At 50.4% G+C, this 12,358-nt stretch overlaps 5 protein-coding genes across 5 annotated transcripts, besides 2 other annotated features; 3 read left to right on the forward strand and 2 right to left on the reverse strand.

Moving 5' to 3' along the window:
* Positions 1–901: 901 nt before the first annotated feature.
* Positions 902–3,052, reverse strand: tom70 (putative mitochondrial outer membrane translocase receptor (TOM70); the record flags this gene model as incomplete). The annotated part of the gene is made up of 5 exons (XM_001273050.1): positions 902–1,149; positions 1,213–1,686; positions 1,742–2,513; positions 2,580–2,662; positions 2,737–3,052. 5 exons carry the CDS (start codon positions 3,050–3,052, stop codon positions 902–904), a joined length of 1,893 nt encoding a protein of 630 aa, XP_001273051.1.
* Positions 2,759–2,792: a microsatellite.
* A 616-nt stretch (positions 3,053–3,668) lies between the features above and the next one.
* On the forward strand, positions 3,669–4,505 carry ACLA_093250 (uncharacterized protein; the record flags this gene model as incomplete). The annotated part of the gene is made up of 1 exon (XM_001273051.1): positions 3,669–4,505. The coding sequence occupies one exon, from the start codon at positions 3,669–3,671 to the stop codon at positions 4,503–4,505; it is 837 nt and encodes a 278-aa protein (XP_001273052.1).
* Positions 4,506–4,776: 271 nt separating this feature from the next.
* Positions 4,777–6,196, reverse strand: ACLA_093260 (tryptophan--tRNA ligase WRS1; the record flags this gene model as incomplete). Its single annotated transcript, XM_001273052.1, has 3 exons — positions 4,777–5,634; positions 5,687–5,741; positions 5,805–6,196. The coding sequence occupies 3 exons, from the start codon at positions 6,194–6,196 to the stop codon at positions 4,777–4,779; spliced, it is 1,305 nt and encodes a 434-aa protein (XP_001273053.1).
* A 434-nt stretch (positions 6,197–6,630) lies between these two features.
* ACLA_093270 (MSF1 domain protein) lies at positions 6,631–7,452 on the forward strand (the record flags this gene model as incomplete). The annotated part of the gene is made up of 1 exon (XM_001273053.1): positions 6,631–7,452. The coding sequence occupies one exon, from the start codon at positions 6,631–6,633 to the stop codon at positions 7,450–7,452; it is 822 nt and encodes a 273-aa protein (XP_001273054.1).
* An 821-nt stretch (positions 7,453–8,273) lies between these two features.
* ACLA_093280 (uncharacterized protein) lies at positions 8,274–9,161 on the forward strand (the record flags this gene model as incomplete). Its single annotated transcript, XM_001273054.1, has 1 exon — positions 8,274–9,161. One exon carries the CDS (start codon positions 8,274–8,276, stop codon positions 9,159–9,161), a length of 888 nt encoding a protein of 295 aa, XP_001273055.1.
* A 2,650-nt stretch (positions 9,162–11,811) lies between these two features.
* Positions 11,812–11,850: a microsatellite.
* Positions 11,851–12,358: the final 508 nt, after the last annotated feature.

Consider the following 12,358-nt stretch of genomic DNA (forward strand, 5'->3'; position numbering starts at 1 on the left):
CAGGAAGTGATGTGCGAATGAGTGAAGAGGAAGAATAATGATGATGTACTAAGCAAGTTGTGAACCATAGAAGAGAGTGGATGGTGACGCTGATGCTGGCGGTATGTAATCGTACTTAATAGAGCTAGGTACTCGGGACTAGGTAGACATCATAGTACTGTGTAAGTACCTAGATAGTACATAGTACAGTACTTAGTAGATATCCTATGAATGATAGGGAGAATGTGGGGTCTCCCGCCCTGTCAGGTGATGCCTGAATCAGTTAGTCTGCCGATAAGAGAACACCAGTGGGCCTAGTACTAGTGGTAGAGTAGAAGTAGTAGTTAGAAGTAAGAACTGCTATGAAAGATGCCAACCGATGCAATATATTCCCTACCCTCTTCCATTTACTATGGTACAAGTCATATTTCTTCCATCGCCGTCTCTCCTTGTTAGAAACGAAGCGCCAGGCGTCGGACAATACTCAAAACACACTCCCGCTACCCAGCCAGAGCTCTCCCGAGGCAACACACCAGAAGAGCTCCCCAGGCCCACAAATTAAGCACATGATCAAAACATGCGGAAGCAGACACGAAGCACAAATGATAGGAAAACAAATCAGAGAAAGGCTCTTTTGAGGTGGAGAGGGAAAAGATACATAATGAAACACAAATTTGTGGTAGTAGATACACTCTCATAAGAAAGACCCACCCACCCTGACCACATTCGAATGGGCTGGGCAAGAAGGGCCAGTCTAAAAGTAGGGCTGCTTCAGTTCAAACAAGAAAACTTGGGCGGCAGAAGGGGGAAAGAGAGGGGGAAAGAAAAACCAATTAATCTTGCATTAAATCCGCATCGTCTAGGCGGACATTGCGAGAAGAGTCATGGCGCGTTGCGCGTCGAAGTCGTCCTTTTTTCTGTTTTACAGACCAGGAGGTCCGCCCAAGCCGCCACCCATGCCTTGCAGGCGAGCGGCAAGCTGGGGGTACTTCTCCTGGACTTCCAACTGTGTGCGGGTGGCCTCAGCATATGAGATGGCGTTGACAATCTCACCCTCGGTACGGGCAAGCTCAGCGGCCCGCTCGAAGTACTTGAGGGCCTGCGAGACCTTGCCCTGCTGCAGAAGAAGCTGGGCCATAGTTCCGACGGCGATATCACATTCGGGATCAACTAAAGAGCAGCCGTTAGTATGAGCTCAACCAAACGTTGTACGAACATTTCGAAATAACTTACTGATGAGGGCCTTCTGGCAGAGGTTCTCAGCCTCCTGGAAGTCGTGCTTCCACTGGAAGAGAGCAAGAGCCTTGTTGATCAGGGGCAGGACGTTAATACCCATAGGCTTGCTCTGCTTCTCCATCTCAACAGCCTTGTCGAACTTCTCGATAGCCTCGGAGAAGTTCTGCTGATCCAGGAGGAGTTCACCGTAGTAGTTGTAGACGTCGGGCACATCCTCGAAGTTCTTCACGGAGCGACGGAAGGTAGCCATGGCAGAGGCCACGGAGCCCATCTTGTACTGTGTCACACCGAGTTGGATGTGAGAGAAAATGAAAGTTCGGTCGAGGTCGATCGACTTCTGGTAGTCCTTGGCAGCTTCGGCGAATTCTCCAAGAATGAAGTGGAGCTGAGCACGGTGATAGTAGATGTCGGGGTCATCCTTGTTGTGAGTGATGGCAAGTTCGAAATCATCGGCCGCAGCATCCTTGTTTCCTAGTATTGGTCAGCAACCGGTGTCTCGCGGTCTGTTCCTCATAGTTAAACCTACCGAGCTCAAGGTGCAAGCTGGCACGCTTGATGTAGCTCTGCACTAACGAGGGCTGCAGTTCGATACTCTTGTTGAGATCAGCCAGAGCCGACTGAGCGTTACCGGCCAGATACGTGAAGGTGGCTCTCATGTTGAGGGCCAGCGCTTCGTATTCACCCAAGTCGCCGAGCTCCAACGCCTTCTCGAAAGCGGCGGCAGCCTCCTCATAGCCGTCACCGGTCTTCTTCGACATGGCGATCAGACCCTTGCGCAGCTGGCCCTTGCCGGATTCGTCACTCAAGTCGGCAGACTCTTCGAGACCCTCGGGGAGAGACTGGGGACGGAAGCTCTGCAGGTAGTTCGAAACGAATGTGGCACTGGGAAGCTTCCGGCCCTTAGCTTCCAGGATCGCCTTGGCCTTCTTCTCGGCGACCTTCTTCAGGAGTCTCTCCAACGAGTTGCGGCTGAGCTCACTGGAGAATCCATCGATGATGCAGCTGGCTGTGAAGTCGAGAAGAGCTTCTCCGAACTTCTCGAGGTGCTCGTATGCAATGGCTCTTCGGTTCAAGGCCTTCACATACTCGCTGTCCATCGCCAGTGCAGCGCTGGTGTCCTTGATGACCTTTTCCCAGTCCGACAGCACATTGTAGCAGGCGGCGCGGTTCGAGTAGAAGACAGGGTCGGGTTTGCAGATGATGGCCTTTCCGTAGAGTTCGATGGCGCTGTTGTAATCCTTGGAGCCATACGCCTTGTTACCGGCGGCCTTGAGCTTGGCGGCATATGCCCTCCGTGTCTGAAATTTGAGCCGTGAGCATGAGCCGTCGAGAAGAAAGCCAAAAACATAAACTTAGCAACCCACCTCGTCCGACAGCTGATCAATAGTAGCCTCATCAACCTCAGGCAGCTCCTCAGACGCCTCTTCGGCTTTCTTGGGAGCTTGTTCTAAAGCTTCATCATCAGTCATTCTGTTATATCCCACAAGCCAAAGAGGCGAGGCGTAGTCGTAGAAGACATACCTTCCTGGACGGAAGCGGTCTTCGCCTTCTTCTCTTCCTCCGCCTTCTTCTTTTCCTTTCGACGCTGGTTCTTGCTCTTCTTCTTTTCCGTCGGGGGAGTAACTTGGGTAGTCCGACCCGAATCGGACAGATAGTATACGACACCCGCGCTGGTCACGACGACAGCCACACCAGCAATGGTATAGACCAGAGCCTTATTCTCCGACACCCATTTCGAGATACGGTCCCATACCGACGCAGAGGAAGACGCAGGAAGGGCAGTAGTGTCGACAACCACGTTCTTCACTGGCTGCGGCAAGGACGATTCGCTCGACATGATGACCCGGCGAAGAGGAAACTGAATTCGTAGCTCTGTATCGCGCACAAGAGCAGGAGTAAGCAATGGGTGGACGGAGAAAGCATCACGATAGATAAGGGGATGGATGAGAATTGGGATGAATTCATAAACATACCGGTCCTTGACGGGAAAGCAGGATTCTAGTCAGCCGGAACGCTGCTATATTTTTTGGGGGAGGGTTTTGAAGATAGTTCGAGGAAGGGAGAGAGATGGGAAGAGACGGATCAATAGATAGATGATGCGGACCTGAAAAGTTATGCGGTTCGACGTTCCAAGTTCCGGCGTACTGCAGCGCCCTTCCGAGCTCTCTCGTGCTCTCCAGGCCAATCACACTCTGTTACTCATCGCAGCCCTTGGACTGTTCTCCACTGGGGATATCATCATCGGCTGACAAAAACGGATCTCCAGGGGCTTTTTCGGCTTTCACATTCAATTCGTTATGGAGGCGCGACAATAGTGGTTGTGGGCGTTGAATTTGCTGTTCTCTTCTTACCTATCGCGATGTTTCAATTCCGGTATATTCCCCCCGTATAAGCAAGCTCACAGTCCAATCTCCGACCAAGCGGCATCGGCCTGGTCCTTTTTGACGGCAACAATGGCGTCAGATCCTCCGTCACTTCCACTACCCGAGGAGACCTTCCAGATCATCTCTTCTCTTCGCTACGAACCCGCACTTCCAGAGGTCATCAAAACAAGCGCCGCAGAATGCTACCCTGATTCCCTACAATCGCCCTTCTACCTCCTCCCGTACCATCAACAACGACTCCTCTCTGCAGCAGAGTGTTTTAAATGGACTGAAGCCGTCGCCTTTCTGCAGCAGGATCTCAAATCTTTTGCTCAATTCCTTGACGGCTTCATTCCTGACCAGACGAAACCATGGCGTCTTCGCATCGTTGTCGACCGTCATGGCCGTTGCACCGTCGATGTCAATCCAGCGATGCCAATGGAGCCACTGAGCCTTCTGCTGCCGTCCGATAAGCGTCCGCCATCTGACCCCTGGCGTGTTGTTGTTGATTCTCAGCCAACGATCCCGTCACCATTCACAAGATACAAAACCACCTCTCGCAACAACTACACGGCTGCCCGTCTTCGGTCGAACATCACATCCCCGCAGGACCCTGTTGAAGTGTTGATAGTGAATCCAAATGGCCAAATAATGGAGGGAAGTATCACTACACCATACTTTAGACGGCGGGGACATGGTTCACAACCAGAGGGAAATGGTCAAAACAGTTCCGAGCCAACTTGGGTTACGCCACCTCTTTCCAGTGGTGGTAATGCAGGAACTACAAGGCGGTACGCTTTGGCCCAGAGATTCTGCTCCGAGCAGGCCATCACCGTTGGAGATTTAATTGACGGCGAAGAGTGCTGGTTAAGTAATGGTGTGAGAGGGTTCTTCCCTGGCAAAATCGTGATATCAGAGCCCAAATGAACACCGATCCGAGCAATCAAAAACACTACCAAGTGCAAATTCTGGTGAAGCGCAGACAAGAGGTCATCTTCAATCTCAACGCCACCCTGGGATATAAAACATATAGGACCGGTCCATATTCATATCTATCATGACATCATATCAATCATTGGCCATTCATACTCCAACGGTAACTGCTGCCACATCGATACCAGTGCAACGAAGCAGTCGTTCTTTGCCGATAAAGGAAACTGCTGAATGACATGGCTGAAGATTCCGATTGAACAATACTCTATTTCTTTTTCTCCACGACAATGGGGTTTGGGTTCCCTTTCCATTCGAGAGCCCGGGGACGCATGAACTCAGCAACAATCTCGTCTGTCACCTTGGTCCGGCGTTCCTGGAAGGATTGGACGTATGTCTGCAATTCCGCAATGCACTTCTGCTTAACCTCACCAGTAAGCATCTCTCCCTTCTCATATGCCACACGAATACGCTCTAGCTCCTCATCGTCCTCGAGAAAGAAGGTGAGGTATTGGAAAGAAACATCATCCTTGGTGTTAGCACCCAGTTGGCGCTGAAGCTCGGCCGTATCCTGACCGCCAGAGAAGGCGTACTTGTTGATCTTGTTCTTGATGCGGTTCGGCGCATCATTCATGTAGATGGCGGAGGTATCAACACTGGCAGACATCTTCGAGCCAGGGCCCTGGAGAGCAGGGAGGAAGATGGCGTGGATGAGCGAAGGCTTCTTGTACTTCATCTTCTCAGCGTGTTCGCGGCACTGACGGAAGTACGGGTCCTGGTCGATGGCACACGGGATCAGGCAGGGGATGGAGGAGACCTTCTTCCTGTCGGTACCGAAGATGTGAGGGAAGCTGGTTGCGAAGGCAGTGGCCGACTGAGTGGCACAGAAGTGGAATTCGCCGACGTTGTTGCTGTCGTTGAAGCCAAAGGTTCCTCTGACGGAGTTGATTGTGATTCTTTTGGCCATTCTGCAGATGTTTTCGTAGAAGGCACCACCGACAAAATCAAAATCGCTGAAAATGAAGGTCTTCTTCATGTCGAAACCAACAGCAATGATATCCATCGCGTTCGCTTTCGTGTATCTTTTCGCATCATCAACCTCGATTTTTTGCGAGTGCATATATTTCTGCAAGTCGGTTAGCGGTATCCATAGCATCAATTGCGGATCGAGCACTTGCCTCGTCGTCAGTAAGCATGATCACCAGCGGGCAATCGAAGACGTCCTGCAGCCACCTAGAGAGAACCACCAGTCAGCGCACCATCAAGACACATATTTTCCGGAAAGGACACACTCACTTGGTAAACTCGAAAGGAATCGTGTGTCCAACGTGCATGCTGTCACTGCTTGGTCCGCGACCAGTATAGAGGTAAAACGGCTGCCCCTTCTCATATCGATCGAGAATCAGATTCAGATCACGGTGACTGAAGACAATCCCTCTGCGCATGAATCGGTGCGGCCGGCGTCCGGTGACTCGCTCGAAGCGTTCGAGCAGCTCTTTGGAGATGCGAGTGGCTCCAAACTCGCGCACCAGCTTATCATAGTCGACTGGGAGAAGCTTTCCGGACTCATCCACGCCACCAGAAACGTCAAAGGGTGTGACAATCTGTGCAACGGCCTTCGAGGCAGGAGCCTGTTCTGCGAGGCTCAGGGTGGTGAGAGCGGGGGGTTGGCCGGGTTCGTCCGCCATTTTTTTCGAATGATTCAGAGGAAACGCGAAGAAGTGAATCGGGAAAAGAGCGACCGAGAAGAGAACGAAGCGCGCTATAAAGAGTTGTGTCCCACCTGTGATATGTTGATAAACTCGTTGAATTATTTCTCCTGCCCCTCCAAAAGCGCCCATTGATGACTCAGGCCACTGGGACAGATGCTGTAGTCTGATTGGCTTTGATTAAGGCACCGATACACTAGATCACGTGCGTAATCTTGGCACCCCGCATCCCAGATCAGGCTAGCGGCAGAGCTGCCGGAAGCCGACAGAAATTCTTCCAACAGGAGTCTCGATCTGACGACTGGGAAAGGTCATTGATCAGACGAGCACACATCTCCCCCAAGCCGTCAATTCCACCATCGCCACATCAGCTCCAGCATCTTCAACTTCACTGTCTGTATCAATCCGCAACGATGAAGTTCTTTGAGAACGTATTCACGTACGATTACTCTTTCCCGGCCGTGTCGCTCGCCTACTTTCTCCGTTATCCGAATCCATACTCTCGCCATGTCCTGACCACCGATGTGATTGACCGTTACGTGGACCCAAAAACAGAGCGTCTCCATACAATCCGCCTTCATTTGAAGAAATCCAAGGTGCCTGCAGGTATCTTGAAACTGCTCCCAAAGGGAATCGGTGGCTCGGACAATTCCGGCCAGAGCTACATCCTCGAAACCACTATTGTCGATATCAAGGAAGGCTGGATGCAAACTGAGTCGCGGAACATGGAATGGACTGGAATTTTGAGTGTTGTTGAGAAGCAAGTGTACACGCGCCAACCACTTGAGGGGGCGCTTGAAAGTTTGGAGGGTCTCTCGCTGGATGATAAGAGAAGTGAGCAGACGCAGGTCAAAACCACCGTCACGTTCCGTTCTCGGCTTGGCCAGGGCAAACTTCTCGGAGGAAAGAAGAAGATCGAATCAATTGCTGAGCAGACGGCTGATCATGATGAGGAGATCCCGAAGAAGGGCTTCTTTTCCTCGCTGTCCACGGCCGGTATTCAAAGAACCATTGAGCTCATTGGCGTGAGCAGAACCCGTGATGCTGTGCTCAAAAGTAAGGAAGGCATGAACGTTGTTCTCGAGCGTCTGCGTCATGGCGGTATTGTCGGCGTCCTTGAGGGAATGCGGCAGGACCGAGAAGCTGCCTTTGGAAAAGAGGGACCATGGAAGCGTGCCTGGCTCAGGGGCAATGGGCTCAAGGAGCGGGCCTACATGGACGATGATGATAACTAACTGATACTCTGCGCGACTCAGCACTGCAGTAGCTGGTCATTCTTTGATTTTTCAGCATTCAAGCGAGGAGCTTTTGGCGTTTGGGAACTATTTCTTTTTCGAGCTCTGCAGGACACTCTCCCCATTCTTTGACCATTATCAACATTTCGACATCTCTTGTCATTCAATTTGAATGCCCATCATACGATTTCGCGGTGTGGAGAGGGCGATGGAACCAAAATCGGTGTATATTAGGAAAGCCACATGGCGGATCTGGTGGCTTCCCTCTATTGGGAGGCGCCTTTGTACAATATATATGTGTGATACTTGACTTATCATGACAATGCTTTCTTCTGAAATATTCATCTAGTCATATTTACTGTGTATTCACTCGGTGTGATGGGCTATCAGATGGTCATCTGCCTTTGGTTGCTGATATATCTCTTTTCAGTGACTTAGTCATCCTTCACGTATGGGCGGAGACCTTTACTCTCTCTACTAGGAATTCCGTTCATCGTTCATCCACTTCACTTTTCTCTTAGCTGTGAATATATCTTTCATGGGTTGAGCTTTATCAATAAACATCAACCAGTTCTGGAATGAGTTGAAAATTGATGCTTTCCTTCAGGGCTGGCTGGACTGAGTGTCTCTTACCCAAGAGCGTGTTAATACGATCAACTGCTGGTCACATAAATACTCAGCAACAGATGATACATGAGGGAAAAGTGGTCCAAGGTATTTTGAAATAATAGCTTCAGGCTTGCCACGCGGCCTTACCATCCGGGGCTACTGTCTACAGTGGAAAAAGACCATAATTTTGCGCAAGTCAGCAAGTCGTCACGATGTCGCTGAATCCCTCTAGTTCGAACTCTACAAACCCATCACCATGCGACCCGCCTACACAATCCCTGGCTCTTCGCAGTCAAATTACCGGCGGCGACTTTCATCAACAAATTCAACATGCACCTTTTCCCCCTGACGAGCCAGGAATAAATCCCATGGAGCTGAGACATCTTGGCGAGAACCTGAAGATCATTCCAGTCCCCTCAGTAGTGGATGATCTCGAAACGACCGCCAAGAAGATGGAAGCCCTAGCCAAAGTGGTTGGAGACGGCAACAGCCTGGCCCTATGGACAGGGTTGAAGCTGGCTTCTGCGCACCCAAGGGATCCAGAGAGCATAGCCAAGTCGCAGATGACACCGCCCGAAATTGAGCTGTATGAGGCATGGCAGCGGGCCAAGAGCCGTCGTGCCGAGAACAAACTCAACAGCGAAGTCTCCCAGAAAGCGCCAGAGACTGAAGAGATGGGGTGTCCCGCCCCCTTCGACTGGCAGAAGAATGTGCACCCGGTCCCACAAGGCGCTCAGAGCCTCAAGAAGTTCACGCAGCGAGCGCAGGCGATGGACATCATCTGGGAGCACCAAGGAGCGATGCCTGAGCATGCGTCGTGGCTGACGTTCAAATGCCCAGAGGCTCTACCGCTCGTGAAAGCTGTCTGTCGGGTCCAGAACGCTGAGGAGCACTACCGCAACAACCAGGACCCTCACACGCGTGGACTGACGGACATGGAGGCTGCCGAGGTCGAGACTGTGCGCAAGATTGTGTCGATTGCAGAGAGGAATAAGACTCGGGAGCTGGAGAAGATCCGGAAGCTTACTAGGTCGATCAACGAGGCGGCTGCAGTGCTCAAGGCCCGGGTCCAATGGCTGGAGGACAAGATGAAAAGCTGACTGGAGGTTTTGAGAGCGTTACGGATCGGGGATTTCTAGGGAGACCCGGGAGGCAATTCTACTTGTCATCCTCGTGCTTTGTGGACAAGTTAAAACGTGATGATCGGATTTCCGTGCATCTTCTCATCCTCACACTGCATCTTTTTTTTTTCAAGTAGACTAAAGTCAATATAAAGAAAGCACTGACGCAAATCTCGTTCATTCCTAAGACTCTGAAGTGCGACATGTGCCTCCTTCCCAATTGGATATCGGCGTGCTCGGATATTACCTAGGCACCTAGACCTGAAACAGTGACTCAAATCCCAAGGGAAACCAGAGGAACCGACGATCTCTGCAGTCTGCACTGCGTAAACCTGAGTCTTCAATTTTACAGTGACACAATCACATTCTTCTTGTTTATCTGCTTCTGAGTGTCGAGACTCAAGTGTCAAGTATCCACGCTTCCAAAAACCAGTGTCCGATAGCAGTACATCGATGGTATCAACCCCTAGCCAGTAATCAGTACCTACTACAGAGTACCTACTCCGGAGTAGACTTGGAAAAAGGCGAAAAGTGGCGCCTGGCATGCACGCCTAGCGCGAAGTCCCTCATTATTTTAGCATGTTCATTGATCGGCCGTTTCAGCCCTGGGAAATGACGCACTGAAGGGCAGCTGTCAGCCTGTCTGCGATTCTGGCACTGCGGATGACTTCATCTGCATACTCAGGGTGGTGGTCAGAGCGTGCATATATTCTGTCTCGGACTGTTTACTCTGGAGGGACCGAGGGAGCCATGGCCAATTAAGGTCTGTTGACAGTTGACACCTTGACAGTGGTAGTACAGATGATCAGGGTGTAGCATGCTCGGAATCTTAGATTTCTTGCTGCCTTCTGTGCCAGCAGATTGTGGCTGATCAGGTGTTTGACCATTCGACGATCCGAGGGGTAGACACTAGACATATCTATCTAGCGCCAGGTTCGGGGAGTTCCGTGGTCATGTAACTGAGATAGTTTGGTTCCGTTCTTCGCTTGGGAGAATAAAATGGCTTGGCAGGGTAGTCTATGTTTCCTGGGTCTCGTTCCAAGGAAGCTGATGTTTTGTTTCTTTACTCCATAGCAACAGTAGTAGTAGAATACCCTCTGCCGCACGAGATCGCCGACTCACCGAGATAGATGAAGAACACCGTACTACGTAGTCGCTCGGACCTTGTGGCTCCCCGACGGCGCCTGGCTGGCAGACGAACGATTCCATAGCCCGTACCAATCTCGGTACCTCATCGTGGAACGAACGTCTTCGAAGACGCCTTTCTACAGGCGACAGATAGAAGTGACAGATGGAGATAGTTATGCCATATGATTCCTGCGAGAACTTCGCGTCATTTCGCAGAGAAGCGTCCGAGCCTGCATGCGTCGCGTGGTAGCGATAAATATACCTCATCTCAGGTATGTGGTGATGAAACAGGTGGCGAGAATGCAATTATTATTCGGGATTGGACTATTGTTGTTTGTTAGTGCCCAGCAGACCTTCATAGTTTGTATTCGGTACTGTATAATGTAGATAAGTAGTCAACTCCATACCTAGGTACCTAGCTATGGACACATAAGATGGCAACATGGAAATGTGATTATAACACATGTGACAGTTGGCAGGGTAGGTAGGTATTGTTCTGTAGGAGAATACCATCATCATGGACATGAACATCTATCAGTGTTAATGTACAATAAGGTGAAGTCAATATAGGGGGCGAGTAAGTGCCTTATAGATCAGGAATCATAGATGACCAAACCATAGATACATCTTATCTACATAATATTGATTGAGAGTGCAGATTTGAGAATCAATTGTTTCCCTCGGCTGTACCTTACGGGAGGATGGAGATCTCAGGAGAACAATTCCAGGCTTTGTAACTGGCCTGTTTGTCAAGATATTTATCAACCATACTATCTGGATTGTCGATTCAGTCAGCAAGGGAGAGCATAGATAGTTCAGAGCATGAAACTCTGTTGAGCTGAGAATCCTCTTTTGTATCAGGATTGATGGAGCATGCAATCGGGTTGACTGGTTGAATGACGACCACCATGAATGAAGCCTTCAAGGTGATTTCCTACCTAGAATCACAGGATCAGTATGGTACATAACTTACCATACAACTAGCTGATCAGTGTCGAGTTAGCATTGGTGGGTGGCTGGCAGGCTAAGCACCCAAAGTGGAGCCACTAGGCTTTCAGAATGCCCAAATATGTGCAAATTCTGTGCTTTGATTCGTTCGGTCCTGGCAGCCTGTTTGAGATTGTCCGCCAGGACTGCCATTCTGGGCCGGAAGTATGTGGGGGCAACCCCGTTAGCGTGGCTGGGCCACAAGAATGAATGTCCGCAGAGAAAATCATGTCTCATAGTTAGTACTATTTCTCAAACCCTCCAGTCATCCAATTGAGCCCTGCGGTCAATCCCCGACTCCACTCGCCCTGTTTTCGACGGATGAGGGAAAAAAAAAAATACTCTGTACATGGAAGTCTTGAGGAGTTGAGGTACCTAGGTAGCGTAACTCCGTAATAATACCAAAATAATAACGGTTGCCTCCATACTGACGGTCTGAAAGCAGAAATCCGGGTCAGCAGGGTCATCTGCAACTGCTGTACTCTGTACGGAGTAGTGCATCTATCTATCCATATCTGTCTCTCTCTCTCTCTCCCCCTCTCTCTATCTATCTACCTAGGGACAGGGTTAGAAACTAGGTATCCGGTCTGTAGGCCAAAGGTATCTTCTATCTCCCGATCATCTGCCAGACTACCACCGTGGCCTTTATAATTCATATATCGCTGTTATTCCAGAGTCACATTGTGTTGTTCATCTCACCTCATTTGTTTTTTTCCCCCCCCCCCCCACCGCGTCAAAAGCACCCCGTCCAAATTAGCATTGTCGAATAATCATCCCACAAAGTCTTTTAACAACTCTACCACTCTATCCCAACCGTCAGTACTACAGTTACTCCCAGTCTACCCCCCCAATCTTTCTCGGCCATAGCCTTGGTTTTGTGCTCCTTGGCTTCTGAAACGGTGGACGGAGTGGTTCGTGAGTGCACCAATCGCTGCTCACTGCCCTTCCGCCAGAGAAGTTTAGGCACAATTACACGACTGACGGTCGACGCCTGTGCCGTGTAAGCGCGGAGGGGGGACATTCTCAGGCTTCTCTCACTAACTACTCCTAGAGTGACTAGA

This window comes from Aspergillus clavatus, genomic scaffold (assembly GCF_000002715.2).
Source record: "Aspergillus clavatus NRRL 1 1099423829798 genomic scaffold, whole genome shotgun sequence".
NCBI classification, from domain to species: domain Eukaryota; kingdom Fungi; phylum Ascomycota; class Eurotiomycetes; order Eurotiales; family Aspergillaceae; genus Aspergillus; species Aspergillus clavatus.